Source organism: Bison bison, unplaced genomic scaffold, assembly GCF_000754665.1.
Source record: "Bison bison bison isolate TAMUID 2011002044 unplaced genomic scaffold, Bison_UMD1.0 scf7180017864133, whole genome shotgun sequence".
NCBI lineage: Eukaryota > Metazoa > Chordata > Mammalia > Artiodactyla > Bovidae > Bison > Bison bison.
This window is the reverse complement of record NW_011494705.1, coordinates 878,383-894,083: the sequence shown is the minus strand read 5'-3', so window position 1 is coordinate 894,083 and position 15,701 is coordinate 878,383. Positions and strand designations below refer to the sequence as shown.

Sequence of the window (15,701 nt, the reverse complement as noted above, 5' to 3'; positions counted from 1 at the left end):
GGTCCATATATCTCATTGGCCAGCACTTAAGTCACATGACCACTCCTATGTTTGAAAGGGAGGCTGGGAAATGTAGATTTTAAAATTCAGAATAGATGTATACTCAGTCAAAGATTAGGGGTTCTATTAATATGGAGGAAAGGGAGAAAGAACTTAACAGTTTTGGGTGTAAATTTCTTATGGTTTCTGGTGGGATCATTTATCAATGCTATTAAACATATGTAATTTAATATGCTCATAACCAATAGTTATATGTTTCACAGCATTTTTTCCAAGGCACTCAAGACAATGATAATAAATTACTTATACAATTATACATTTACTTTCTGCAGTTCCCACTTGATGTGAAATCTCTAAATACATAGACTGTTATTCAGGTGTTTGGTACATCTAATAAGTGCTCAATAAATATTTGTAGAATGAATGAGTGCAGTAGAATAAATTTAAAATTTAGGAGTTGCATAAAAGCAACTAATAATGAAAAAACTTTATACTATGAGAATCTCTGATCATCTAAATAAGTCCTGATGATTTCCAGGAGGCTTGCAGTTTGAAAGTGACAATATTTAAGGTGTTTGTAGGAAAGATTTTCATGATACACAGGTAAGTGGAATAAAGGTATATTAGAAAAGATAGTCTAGGGTGCATGTATGTGTGTTTATTGATATATGTATGAATATATTAACAGTAATAAAAGAAAAACTAAACATAATGTGTTTGTGTGAAAGAGAGGGAGACTGAAGAAGAATCAGGCTGGCAGGTTCATGTCTCAGCTCCATTACTGGCCACAGGATTTTAAAACAGTACACATAATGTGTCTGATAACTGTTAGCTACTATCATAGTACAGATACACAAAAAGACAAAAAGTGCAAGATTACACATCAAAATGTTAGCATGTTGGAAATTAGTTTTAAAACTGCTGACACTGAACTCTACATTTATGAAACTCTTCCTGACACACTCTCAGACTGTGTAGTATTGGTTTTCACACTGCCTCTCTCCAGCTGCTTCTGAGAGGCCCTTGCTGGCTGTCCTCCTCCACGGGACCGCTAAACGTTGGAATTTCCTGGCTAGGTTCTGGGTACTTTTCTTTTTTTTTTCTACACTCACTCCTTATGTGCACAGGCCCATGGCTGGTTTCTTTTCTGGTCTCAGCTTTGTGAACCTTTCTTCGCCCCCCTGAGCCTCCCTGTTGGTCAGTGGTTCCCACTCGGCTCACAGCCATTGAGACGTGTCCTGTGGAATCGTCTTTGATTCGTCTCTCTTCAGCTCTGCACAGTGAATGTTTGACGAGTCCATTGATCGTTCCTTCCAATCTGTTTCTCCTCCCTGTCTTCCCCTACAGCATAGTCCGGAAAGACATTATAGCGTGGCCTTTTCTTCCCTCTAAGATACAAGGCAAGGTTCAGGATTCTGCACGTCTTCCTCTCATAATAAATAACCAGCACCGTTCTCAAAACATAATGCTGGGCTTTTAGGTTGAAGGGTTGCCCCGCTTCCCCATGTCAAACATTAAATCCAACGCCACTACTCCTTCAATGCTTCTCTGAAATGTCTCTTTCCGTAGGAAACCTAATTCATCCGAGGATGGATCTCAAGTTGCTCCGATTATTGGTATAAACTTAAAAAAGACAGTGTTTGTTACTTTCTTAAGGATATGACTGGGGAACAGTGAATTTGTTTTTGGAGATAGTGCTAGTAAACTTGCTGGCGAACTGCTGCAACTAAACCCGGGAGCAGGCTGGATGAATCCCCGCTCCACACCCGCCGTCGTCGCGCACCCCCAACCCCGGCACTATGGGCTCCTTCCGGCGGAGACTACATTTCCCAGAGTGCCCCGCGGGCCAGGAAGGCGCGTGGAGTTGTGCCGTCTAGAGCCGGGACTGAGGCAAGATGGCGGCTTCGCGGTGAGCAGCAGTTCAGGTAACTGCTGCCCTGTCCTTTTCCCGTCTAGGGGTCCCTAGAAGCTCGGCGGGCCCAGAGGCTTATTGGCAAGTGTTGAGGTCTCCTATGTCCTATCCTACGGCAGGATAAAGCCTCTGGCATTACCAGACTCAGTCTGTCTTGCAGAAGGGCTGGCGTGTGTCCTCTCGCTTCCTGTGGGAGCTACGCTCCAGGTGAAAGGTGCTAGTTCTGATAGCCTATTTCTCAAACCTCAGCCCCTCTCAGGCTCCCCGCAACCCTGTATTCTTCAGAGTTGAATTCCAAGCCAAGGGATATACCCTCTGAATTCTCTTTGAGGTGAATAATCTGATCCCTGGGTTTCAGAGAGAATGTCGTTTAAAACGTTCTGTTCCTCAGTTCGTAGTTACAAGATAGGGGTTTGCGTTTCCTCCATACCACCTATTAAGCAGCGGTAAAGTGGGCGGACAAACCATTTGACTTCTCTGAGCCTAGGTTCTTAGTTTTTTAAGTGGAGATGCCTAACTTCTACACTTGTGAAAGAGCATATAATGTATAGGAAAATGGGTTGTAAACTGTAGAAAGGAACTCAGGGATGTCAGTGCTAATGTACTGACCGTGCAAGGAGTCATCTGCATAGTTTAGCAACTAAGATTGATAAAGTACGGTGTTATCACTGTGCAGGGATGGGGGTGTGGGGAATAGTCATCGAATAGTCAGTTGCAAACGAATGATGTATGTCATTTATTCACAGCAGCCTGGAGTTGTTTCCCCGCGTTTTACCGTGGAAGGGACAGGGAGGATTGCTTAATGACTCGCCCAAACTTTCCCGGTTTGTAAATGATTGACTCTGAAGCTCTTGGAAGCAAGTTATTTAAATTTTGTACTTTAATTAATTCATGAATCAAAATAAAGATACTTCCCATGATTAATATGAGAGTAAGATGAATGGTAGTGAAAGCACCTTGGAAAGCTAGAAATCTCATACATATATAAGAGGGCGAAATTTTATTCGGGGCTTTAGGATAGGATGTTTATGTGTGTTTCTCTAAGTCAATATTTAATAAGCCACGGCTGGGTCATCTTGTTTAATATTTCATTTAATCAGAAACAATACCATTGTAAGAGATGTAATAAGATCTTGTCTTTGGTACCTGGGAAGTTGTACACTGACACATTAGCTTTATGAAAGGAGAATGCTCTGTGTAGCATGTGTGACTGACTGTTTCTAAGAGTAATTACACATTGGCTGTGCACTCATTGAATGGAAATAACTATAACATCTGATGGTGTTGCTCTTTGTCCTATATTGCCTGGAAGCGGAAAGTTGTTTAAAAAGTTTTGCGTTAGTGTCTATGGTTTTAGGTAGTGATCTTATTTTGTGCTGTTCAGTGTGTTGTGTCGCTTCAGTTTATCATAGGTAGCACTGATTTTTCTTTATCGCTTTTGCAGGGGTGAAGATTGTTATATCTAGAAGCAGATTTTAAAAGCAGTTTCTCTTCAAATCATCTTTATACCACCTGATAAGCATTTTGATTCACCATGGCATTGGCAGCAGTAAAATGGGCAATATCAAGCAGAACTATGTTGAAACATTTATTTCCAGTTGAAAGTAAGTTGGGTGTTGTTTTTTTTTAATGGTTAAGATATTTTAAACTTTTTCAAATATTATAATATCATAATATGTGTTCACTGAAGAAAATTTACAGTGTTTAGTTATTGTATATGTTTGCTATTATATAGGAGGCATATCTATTCCACATATTGTATAATGTGGAAAGATCCTTATATAGAAAGGGGTGTATGTCAGACAGTATCTATTTTATGATCTAATTTGTGCATTTGAAAGATGATTGACCTGTATATGTATATCAACATTTATAAATGAAGAGTTAAAGATGTGGACCAAGTAAGTTATCTTTGTAGACCACAAGTGGGATTTAACTGAGGCCAAGTGAAGGACTAATAAAGAGGAACTTTTTCTGGTTTGAATTACTTATGTTTCCACATACTGCTTTTTTTTAAAAAAAGTATTTATTTATTTACTTATTTATTTGGCTCTGCTGGGTCTTTGTTGCTGCTCAGGCTTTTTCTCCAGTTGCAGAGACCAGGGGCTACTCTTTGTTCGGTGCTCAGGCTTCTTCTTGAGGTGGCTTTTCTTGTTGTGGAGCAAGGGCTCTAGGGCACTCGGGCTTCAGTAGTTGAAGCTCCTGGGCTCTAGAACACAGGCTCAATAGTTGTGGTGCTAGGGTTTAGTTGCTCCCTGGCCCGTGGGATCTTCCGCAACAAGGGATTGAACCCATGTCTCCTGTATTGGCAGGCAGATTTTTTATCACTGAGCCACCATGGAAGTCCTCATATACTACTTTTTTGGCAGTTCTTAAAATTAGCAAATAAGGGCCAAATGTACAATTCCATCTTACAGATATGATTATTGTTAATATTTTGGTGTATTTGTATTTTTTCTATGTAATTTTTTTAAAAAATGTAATTTCTTCCTTTTCTGAAGAAACAGTGTAATATTTTCTTCAAAGCCTAGTAATACATGTTTGATAGTCAAAACATTGACCTATATAAATAAACAGGCAATTAAAATCTTATTTCCTGACCAACCTTCTTTTCTCTTCCCTTTTCCTCTGTTTGTGAACTGCATTCTCCCATTTCTAAAGCAGACATGGTTAGAATGCTACGGTAGGTTTTCTTTTTCATGTTTAGCTAGTCAGCCAACATTTTTACTCATCTCTGCCCAATCTTAATCTCTTTATTCATGTTTCCTGTTGACTGCCATTTGTAATTGAACATTTCTATTGGAAGGACTGATGCTAAAGCTGAAACTCCAATACTTTGGCCACCTCATGTGAAGAGTTGACTCATTGGAAAAGACTCTGATACTGGGAGGGATTGAGGGCAGGAGGAGAAGGGGACGACAGAGGATGAGATGGCTGGATGGCATCACTGACTTGATGGACATGAGTTTGAATGAACTCCGGGAGTTGATGATGGACAGGGAGACCTGGTGTGCTGCAATTCATGGGGTCGCAAAGACACGACCAAGCAAGTGAACTGAACTGAGTTAAGAGGAAAAGAGTTATTTGAAGACTAGAGGGTTAAAAATGATATAAATAAAAGTGCAATTAAGTAAACAGAGGATGAGATTGCTAAGAGTCTTCAGATACACACTAAAATCAGTGAAAACAAAACTGCAGTCAGCCCTTGATTACCTAGGAGCATTTGTTGTTGAGAACTTGGGGAGAGAGCTCTGCTGCAATTAGTCTCTCTTTTGCCCTGATAGGAACTCAGCCCCAGGGCTGATGGGAAATCAGGCCTAATCAATTTTTACCTAGTCCATGTCCTGAAACAGCAGTTTGTCCTTACTCAGGTTAATCTGAAAACCAGTTAATCTGCCCATGGCAAAGTTAAAAATGTCTATGTAGACTTCACCAGTTGGGCTATCCCAGAAAATAACTCCATCATCACTCAGTCATCCTAATAATCATGGACTACCTAACCTCTTGCATCCTGAAGCCCCTTATTCTACACAATTTGTATTATTACTAGTGAAGGTAAAATATTATTATTACTGTTGCTATTGATATTTTATACAAAAGGGAAGGATGTTAAAAGATTAGAGGCAAAGCAAACGGTTATTGGAAAATTCAACGAGCACAAATAAAAAGGCCTTCCTGTACTCTGAAAGGAACATTTAAAACCTTTTGAAATATATAGCCACTGTGAAAAATTTTCAACTTTTAAGCACCTTAAGTCTTTTGATGTTTACAACTTTGAATTTTACAATAATTTACTTATCATGTGATATTGTCTTTCTGAAGATGAAGGAGCGTGAGTTCTCTGGCCCTCAGAAACTCAACCAAATTGCATATCTGATAAATTAGAGCTAAGGTCAAAACTGTGTCTTTTCAATATACTTTCTGCTATACTGTCTTTGTTGAAGTAATTTAAGATAATTCAGCATTTGAAAATGAATAGGACTATCAGCTTTTACAGATCATATCATAATGCAGTTAAACTGTGTATATGTATAAATATATACATAAAACAGAAAAAGTCCTTGAGATGTGGAGAACTGACTCTCATGGGAGATTCTTTTTGGCATATTGAGTTGCTTTGGATTGATTGACGTTAACTTTGCCATCAGTCCTAATTATGCCTTTAGAACTTCTGATACTTAACCATATCTAGAATTTTTCTCCTGCTAAAATGTCAAATAAGTTTTTTTGAGTATTAATTATACAGAAATTAACATTTCAGAGGCAGTTTAGCAGTCTCTTCTTTTTTATTAAGCATGATAGGGGGCACAGTAATAAGCAGGATGTTCATTTAAGAATTTATTTAGACTCGTAGTTAAAATAGACAACTATGGAAACAATACCTGGAATAGAAGGTAGAATGTATGTGTCATGAGGGTACAAACAAATGTCTGTAAGTGCAGAGTAGAAATTTTGCAGTTTCTGTTGAACTGAAAGTCTTGTTGTCTTGAGTTTTCCCTCTTGCCTACCTAAAAATGGTAAATTCTCTCTGTCCTTCCTCTGCCACCCAACCCTCCTTTCTTTCAGCAAGCATGTAGATCACTTAGCTGGTTTATATTCAGAGAATACAAATGACTTTTAATACTAATCCATACATAGTTAAGAAGATCCCCAACAGTGTCAAACAAGAAAATAAAATATGTATAAATGATTTTTATATTACCCTCTGGTTTGTCTTAATGAGTACACTTCTGTATTAGCACAAATAATGAAAATTAATAAATCTTTTGAAAGATGAGGTTATATTTCTAATTCTTTGTATTTTTGTTATCTTTACATCAATGGAATTGTGGGGTCAACATTTTGCTGAAGAATCTTTTACGGTCTAGTGAGTTTTGTTAAGGTACTTTTTAATGTATTCGAGTAAGGATTTATATTTAGAACTCTTGCTGCTGCTGCTGCTAAGTCACTTCAGTCATGTGCGATTCTGTGTGACCCCATAGACGGCAGCCCACCAGGCTTCCCTGTCCCTGGGATTCTCCAGGCAAGAGTACTGGAGTGAGTTGCCATTTCCTTCTCCAATGCAGGAAAGTGAAAAGTGGAAATGAAGTCGCTCAGTCGTGTCCAACTCTAGTGACCCCATGGACTGCAGCGTACCAGGCTCCTCCGTCCATCGGATTTTCTAGGCAAAAGTACCGGAGTGCGGTGCCATTGCCACTCTTAAGTATATACAGTCCTTGGGGAAAGGAGAGGTATACAAAGATGGAAAATGCAACTTTGTTTAGACATCTCTGATACATGTAAATAACTGGTGCATTGAAAAAAAAGACCACAGAGATGGTATAGCAATGTTGTATGCAGTGTTGGTTGTGGAGTATGCAGAATAGACAGCTCTTCTGTGATGGGGGTTGTCGGGCAGGGAAAAGGGAAAAAGAATTTCATGGAAGAGCAGCATTTGACTTTTGAAAGATGAGTGGTATTTGAACCAAGTTGGGATAGCATTCCATACTGAGGAGCAAGAGACTAGTTGAGAGAAGTTGATCTCTACAGAAGATTTATTCAGAATTTTTTTTAACCATACTGAACTACATTTTTCCTTTATATTTAAAAGAATTATCATTACTCTGGATGTAGAGAAACCTTTTACAAACGGTTAAAAAAATATGGCTTTTGAATTTGCTGCTGCTGCAGCTAAGTCACTTCAGTCGTGTCCAACTCTGTGCGACCCAATAGACGGCAGCCCACCAGGCTCCCCTGTCCCTGGGATTCTCCAGGTAAGAACATTGGAGTGGGTTGCCATTTCCTTCTCCAATGCATGAAAGTGAAAAGTGAAAGTGAAGTCACTCAGTCATGTCCAACTCTTAGCGACCCCATGGACTGTAGCCCACCAGGCTCCTCCATCCATGGGATTTTCCAGGCAAGAGGACTGGAGTGGGGTGCCATTGCCTTCTCTGTTTGAATTTGCAGGTATTCTAAAAAAAAGGAAATGTCAGCATTTTGATTAAGAAAAGTTGATTTTGAAGTTTATTTTGTATTTTGTCACTTAAACACTCCCCTTTTATGGACTGTGCACTCCAGTTGCACTAAAGTTTTTATTTATTTATTTGACTGTGCTCCCTGGCTTGAAGGATCTTAATTCCCTGACTAGGGATCAAACCCAGCCCCTGTCAGTGGATGCACCAAGTCCTAAACACCGGACCGCCGGGGAATTCCCAACACTAAAGTTTTATGTTCTTTCTTTCCTTTGATTGTTGGCACTTTTTATTACCTCTCTAAGGAACGTTGTCGGAGAAGGCAATGGCACCCCACTCCAGTCCTCTTGCCTGTAAAATCCCATGGAAGGAGGAGCCTGGTGGGCTTCAGTCCATGGGGTCGCTAAGAGTCGGACATGACTGAGCGACTTCCCTTTCACTTTTCACTGTCATGCATTGGAGAAGGAAATGGCAACCCACTCCAGTGTTCTTGCCTAGAGAGTCCCAGGGATGGGGGAGCCTGGTGGGCTGCCATCTATGGGGTCGCACAGAGTCAGACACAACTGAAGTGACTTAGCAGCAGCAAGGAACGTTGTACTTATCCACTAATAACTCCAGTTTACTGCTTCATCCTTCAGAACACCCTAAAGATCATATCCATATTCTTGAACCCATACTCCTGTTTTGTGACTTGTCGGTGTGCCCCTTCTACTCCCAGTTCTTCTGCGCTAACAGGGCTTATCTTTGTATTGGAGTTGTTCGTTTACGTGTCCCTCTCTCGCCGGGTTTGAACCTTTTTTGAGGGCAGGATCTTAACTTACTGAATCCTTAGCTCCAAGTACAGCCCTGCTTCATAGTGAATATAGTGAATATTGGTTGAATGGGTAAAACTAACTTTACATTTGTGTGAGAACATATGCTCAAATGAACTAAATCCATTTTACTGTTTGGGAATTTTGCAGACGGAGCCTTATATTGTGTTGGTCACAAATCTACATATTCTTCTCTTCCAGATGACTATAATTGGTACGTATTGAAATCCAGTTGGAAAAAAAAAATGAGTCTCTTAGCTCTGTCTGAAATGATTGTTTTATTTCTTGTTTTGGTATTTCTGCTTTCTTTTCTGATTGTTCTTTCTTTAATTTTGTTTTTAAAAAATATTTCAGTGATCTTATTTACCCAGTGTCTGGACTTATAAATGTTTTAAATAAAAATCATTTATCATTGTGTTTCAGTGAATACTTCATTTGTTCTAAGACAGATGTGCTGATAGAAATGCTGTCTTTTCTTCCTGAAGTATTCTTTAGTTTTTTTGAAAAGTTAATTACTTTTATGATTTTCTCTTAGAGTTCTTATCCGTTAGCTTAAACAATTATTTATCTTATCTTTTGTTGATATTGAATAATCCTAAATTGTAAATATTTAATTTAACCACAAATTATTTGGTACTTATTCAGTTCTAGTCAGTATGCTAAGAGCTAGAAGTAGCATATGAATGGAATGTTGTCCTTTATAGCAGAGTCCTATGTGCAGAAGCTACAACATTTTTTTTTTCTTAAGTTACTTTTTAAAAAAAAATAATTTTATTTATGTATTTATTTTTGGCTCTGCTGGGTCTTTATTGATCTGCCTGGGCATTCTTTAGTGGCAGTGAGCAGGGGCTTCACTGCTGTGTGCCGGCTTCTCGTCTTGGTGGCTTCTCTTGTGGAGCACGGGCTCTAGGCACGGGGGACTCAGTAGTTGGAGCTACGGGGCTCTAGAGCATGTGGGCTTCCATAGTTGTGGCGCATGGGCCTCGTTGCTTCGTGGTATCTGGGATCCTCCCGGACCAGGGATCAAACCCCTGTCACCTGCATTGGCAGGCAGATTTTTTTTTATCACTGGAGAAACCAGGAAAGCCCCATGAAGTTGTTTTATTGTGAAATTTAGTAAAAATATATTTTCTTATCTCTTGACACCAGTTTTAATTGTAAATTTAGTAAGTATTAGGATAGTGATGCAATAAGACTAGATAATAGGTGGCACTTTTTGAACCTGAAAAGATTGAATCTTACATGTTTTGCATTATGCCAAGGGCGCTTGGAGAAATGCTGATCTAGAAAAAGTGTTCAGCTACAGTCTTTATGATTGGAAATTCAGGTGATCCTTTACCTGGAAGATTATGTATTTTGCTGATCTTCAGCTTTAATAATTCAAGTAATCTTACAGCTTTTTGAAGGTAGCTTTTAGATAAGGAAAGGAATTTCTATTAATAGTGATGCATGAACATGAAGATCTCTTCCAAAGATTTGGAGAACAAACTAACAAAACAAGTAATTCAAAGGATAATAGATAAAATCATGGGTAATGGGGTTGTTGTGGTAGTTAAATTGACATATTTTGTGGGATGGTCTGAATTGTCTCCTGTGATACGGGTACCTCCTTTGCCAGTCCAGTGACACGGCATTTATTCTTCAGGGATTGGTGATTAACAGATTTGAGCTCTAATACTCATTTTGCCTTGAATACAGTATAAACCTGTCTCTGAAACGTTCATTCTTCTTTTTTTTAAAGCAAAGTAGAGCTTGCTCTGACATCTGATGCCAGGACAATTGTATGCTACCACCCTTCTGTGGACATTCCATATGAACACACAAAAGTATGTATAAGCAGATCTCTTATGATTTTTAATTTGCTGTTGAAATACACTTCTTTACAGTGTCCAAAGAGAAGGGAATTGTTTGATTTTCTTTATTTGGTGTTGTCTTTTGGCTTTTTTATTTTACTGTTTTGATTTTTCTCTTCCTCTTTCTCTAAAGATTTTTTTCAATACACAAAGTGAACCATTTAAACACAACTATGGCATCAATTTCTTGCCTAAAATTTGGCAGGTTACTGACTAGGGATCAAACACACTTAGTATAAATTTTAAAAACACAGTGTGCCATGCTACTGTATACTGCAGGCTAATAAATTATGAGAAGTTTATATTTTAGAGTGCTGTTTCATAACTTTTATATTGTGTTGGTTCTGATCATCCTTTAATGTTTGGTGAATTTCTATCTGTTTTTGGTTAGTTTTTTCTAATGGGCCAACATGGGCATAATTTTAAGTGGCCTAGTTTAATTAATGTTTTCCATATTTCTTCAAAAGTGAAGCACTAGATAAAGGAGGCTATGTTTTTACTTTAATACAATGTATTTAACTTGACCCAAGTCTTTATTTATTATTTTATGTGTGAATTGCTTTCTCTTTTTTCTTTAAGCCTTCTTCTACTATATTTGGAAATGTTTGATTTGCTTTTTGAGGAAAAAATACTTAAGTAGTTCATCACATGATGCATCTAGTGGTAGCTGTTTTTAAAAATCATCATTAAGTCTAGAGTACTGATTTGATAGAAAAAATTAATTTTAGTTTGCTATTTTGTATTCTCTTTTTAATTTTGTCATTTTGTCTGCCTACCTTGTATTCTAGCTAGGTATCATAGGCAGTAATTTTGTACCTTTTCTGTTTCATTTCTTTGAACAGCTTTTAGAAAACAGGTGTAAGTCACTGGCTTTTGGCCTGTAACCTCTAGCTCGTACTGTATTGTGTCTTCTCCCATTTTTATTTTGTATTAGTTTTCTGGTTGTGTGCTTTATTCCTGTGTTAGCAGTTATACTAAAAAGCCCAAGATTGTGTGGTCTTTTCTCACTATCCAGATTCTCATCTCCATATAGCTGTTTGCATCCACGAATCTGACACTTTTCCTGTCCTTCCCAACTCTTAAAACATCTGCATTCTATTAAAACTTGCTATCTTTATAAAGTCTCTCAGAACCTTAACTTCTTCTAGAACGTTGGCTTCGCCTTCTGACTCTTAAAAGAAAGTTGGCTGTACCCTAGCCCCATTGCTTCCGTAGCACTCTTAAGTAGTTATGCTTTCTCTCCTAAACCCTTTTACTACTGAGCCTAGAGAAAGAATAGATGTCCTTGTGGCTCTTCACTGTCATATCCAGGTCATCTTTCCTCCTCCCTAACGGTTTCTAGCTTGCTTTGTAGTTTGGATCATTAAATCATGCTGTCTCCTTATCTTTTTTTTTTTTTGCTGTCATCCTGCAGTTCACTTCTCATCCTCCCTTCCCCATCCCTCCACTCTTCTTTGAAGATTTTAAATGTACTTTGACACTCACCAACACTGTTTGTATCCTAATTCTTTGTTATTTCAGTGTCCGTGTAGATGATCTGTCTACTACCCCAGCCTCTGACTTCTTGACCTTTTATCCCTACAGCGGCCCCCACTCCCATGGTTGTTCCTTGCCACTGTGCTGTGCTTAGTCGCTCAGTGGTATCCGATTCTTTGCGACCCCGTGGACTGTAGCCTGCCAGGTCTCCTGTCCATGGGGATTCTCCAGGCAAGAATACTAGAGTGGGTTGGCCGTTCTTTTCTCCAAGGGGTCTTCCCAACCCAGGGATCGGACAAGGTCTCCCGTATTGCAGGTGGATTCTCTATCGTCTAAGCCTCCAGGGAAGCCCATGGTAGTTTTCTAGAGAGGTTTTAATCACAAATAATTCTTCCTCCCAATCTAGATGTTTAAGAATTCCATTAGTGTGCTACCAGCTCCTCCTAGCTTCCCAGCTCCAAGAATTATTTATTCCCTCATTAAGACCTCCATCGGTTGATGGAACCATGTTTTCGCAGTCCTTTCCGTATCTCATACATTCTCCTTACCTGGGATCGATTCCATGGTCGTCATCATCATCACTCCCTTGCATACATACCCGTCTCTGTTTGTTTTTTTGTTGCCCTTCCTTTGCTGTATCAGTTGTCTCCTTTCCGGTGTCTTCAGTATCCCTCTCTAGTCTAGGAGATCACTCGTGTGAGGTCACACATAATCCCTCTACACAGTGGATTCTCTGCTGTTCTTTAAGGTAGATACTTAGGAAGCTCCTGCCTCAGGGCCCATGTAGTTACTGCTTCCTCTGCCTGAATGCTGTAGTTTATTCCCTCTCCTTGAGGTCTTTCCTTATTTGTTACCTAGAGAGACCTTCCTTGGCCACTGCATTTAAAGTAGTACCCCTGCCCCTGGAGTCCCTGTTGTCCTTCTTGGCTTTGCTTTTCTCAATAGCATTTATCATTTCTGGCACAATGGATGTTTTCCTGCTATTCTGTGTGTCTCCCTTCATTAAAATGTAAGCTCCATGAGGACAGGGCCTTGTCTGTTTTGTTCTACTTTTTGCTATATCATCAGCACCTGGAAAACCTTTGTACTTGGTTGGTGCACAATAAATATTTGTTGATCAACTAAATAAATTGGGTCCTCTCCATGATTTTCTGTTTTAAAGCTAAGAGATACAAATTTGTAGAAGCTTGGAAATTTTTTGTTTCTCAAGTAATTACAGATTGGACTTTATTTACAATAGGAAACATTCTTGAAAATACATTGTTAAAATACGTTCTTTTTGAATCTAGATTTACAGATTTCACAAAGTATATAGCATTAAATAACTGTATTTAAACATGACTTATCATTTAGATTGGATTTTCTTTTTTCAAGGAAGTAGCTGCAACTCTGTTCTGTTCTGTGCTTAGTTGCTCAGTTGTGTCCAACTCTTTGTGACCCCAAGGACTAACTGTAGCCTGCTAGGCTCCTCTCTGTCCATGGGGATTCTCCAGGCAAGAATACTGAAGTGGGTTGCCATGCCCTTTCTCTAGGGGCTCTTCCCAACGCAGAAATCAATTGGGGTCTCCTGCATTGCAGGCGGATTCTTTACCATCTGAGCTACCAGGGAAGCCCAGCTGCAACTCTATTGGACCCTTTAATTCTCTAGGCCCTAGAAAGCATATTGCATACAAAGATCCTGAAATACCTACTGACACTGACTTTAAGAAAATTAAAATGATTTATATGATTGGTTTTCTGGTAACTTGCATTTGCATCTAGATGTTGATTATATTCCAAATATCCAGGTAAAAAGATCTTTCTTTCTGTTTCGCCCAGGTATAAGTCTTATTAAAACTAAAAATGTTTTTCTAGAATTTATGATTTCTAGTTTAGGAAAATAAAGATTTTAAACCAGGGACAAAAAAATAATAATTTGGAAAAATAAAGTAAAAATGTAAGTATTAGGCAATTCTTTTTAGTGGTTGATTTAGTGGAAAATTTGAAAAGTCAAATTTTAAAAATTCTTAAGAAAAACAAGGAAAATTCAAGATGACAGTTCTAAATGTTTTTTTAAAGTTGACATACAGTTTTAATTTTTCCTTTTTACTGAAATATTCATGTACCCTTTCTTTGAAATTTGATCAGGGAGATCAAGTGCAACCTAAAAGTCAGTTCTAAGTCTGTAGAGGCTTTTGGTTTAGACTTCGAGGAAGCCATTAATTCTAATGTCTTTTTTCTGTGTGCCTGGGAAAGAAAATGTTTTTAATTATACAAAGCAGAGAGAATTTGTGATATATTAGAATTGAGCCTGTTTGGGAATAGGAAGAGAGACAATGAACATTTATTAACTTGAAAATAGCGGATAATATTTAAAACATTTGATCTTTAGTAACAAGTATAGTAACCTAAGGGGCTTCTCAGATGGCTCAGTGGTAAAGAATCCACCTGCTAAGCAGGAGACTCAGCTTTATCCCTAGGTTGGGAAGATCTCTCTGAAGAAGGAAATGGTAATTCATTCCAGTATTGCCTGGGGAATTCTATGGACTGAGGAGCCTGGCAGGCTAGAGTCCATGGGGTTACAACAAGTCAGGAATGACTAGCGACTAAAAACAATAACAACACAATAACCTAAAGGAGAGAAAACTGTAGGCTCTAATCTAGTGTTTGCTGGTATCCTTCAGAGTCTGATAGTAACTTGCAAAGACATATATTAATATTTCACTCTATATGTAAGAGATGACCTTATAAAATTACTTTAAATGTTTAAGGGACACTTCTTTAAAAAATAATAATAAATTAATACTTTTTTCCTGTTTGAGGCCTTAAAAGAAACATTAGTAGCTTGTTCAGTCACTCAGTCATGTCTGACTCTTTGCAACCCCGTGAACTGCAGCATGCCAGGCTTCCTTCCCTGTCCTTTACTATCTCCTGGGGTTTGCTTAGTTTCATGTCCATTGAGTCAATAATGGTGTCTAACCATCTCATCCTCTGCCGCTCCCTTCTCCTTTTGCCTTCAATCTTTCCCAGCATCAGGGTCTTTTCCAGTGAGTCAGTTCTTCGAGTCAGGTGGTCAAAGTATTGGAGCTTCAGCTTCAGCATCAGTCCTTCCGATGAATATTCAGGGTTGATTTCCTTTAAGATTGATTGGTTTGATTTCCTTGCAGTCCAAGGGACTCTCAGGAGTCTTCTCTAGCACCACAGTTTGAAAGCATCAATTCTTCGGCTCTTAGACTTCTTTATGGTCCCAACTCTCACATCAAACCTATATTAAGTAGGTAATTACTCCTCAGATTTTACAGAAAGGAAATTAAGAGCTTAAATAACTTTTCCAAGGTCACAGAGTTAGTAGTTATTGACCAAAGCCCAAATTCTTAACCTCTTCATTATACTTTCTCCTTATTCCCTCCCACACTGTGGTTCCTTATTTCTACTTATGTCAAATTGTTGTACTTAGTGCTCAGTGGTTAAGTGATGTCTGACAGTTTGCAACCCCATGAACTATGGATTGCCATGCTCCTCTGTCCATGGGATTTCCCAGGCAGGAATACTGGAGTGGGTTGTCATTTCCTTCTCCAGAGGATTTTCTTGACCCAGGGATCGAACCTGCATCTCCCGCGTTTTAGACAGATCCTTTACCACTGAACCACGAAAACTGAAACTGTGAAAGCTTTTTATAATCTTTATTTCTCAGGGTCCCTTTTTTAAGATTGCCTGT

At 38.7% G+C, this 15,701-nt stretch overlaps 1 protein-coding gene across 2 annotated transcripts in view; it reads left to right on the top strand.

The window, feature by feature from the left end:
- Positions 1 to 1,837: 1,837 nt before the first annotated feature.
- The window catches only part of MRPL42 (mitochondrial ribosomal protein L42), a 30,942-nt gene continuing 17,078 nt past the window's right edge, over positions 1,838 to 15,701 (top strand). The window contains exons 1-5 of one of the 2 annotated variants that reach the window (XM_010839698.1): positions 1,838 to 1,925; positions 2,662 to 2,736; positions 3,357 to 3,516; positions 8,826 to 8,889; positions 10,417 to 10,501. In XM_010839698.1, the coding sequence (XP_010838000.1) occupies positions 3,447 to 3,516; positions 8,826 to 8,889; positions 10,417 to 10,501 (219 nt within the window). In that variant the 5' untranslated portion in view covers positions 1,838 to 1,925; positions 2,662 to 2,736; positions 3,357 to 3,446. The remainder of the gene's footprint in view (positions 1,926 to 2,661; positions 2,737 to 3,356; positions 3,517 to 8,825; positions 8,890 to 10,416; positions 10,502 to 15,701) is intronic. The other variant, XM_010839699.1, reaches the window with a different exon arrangement.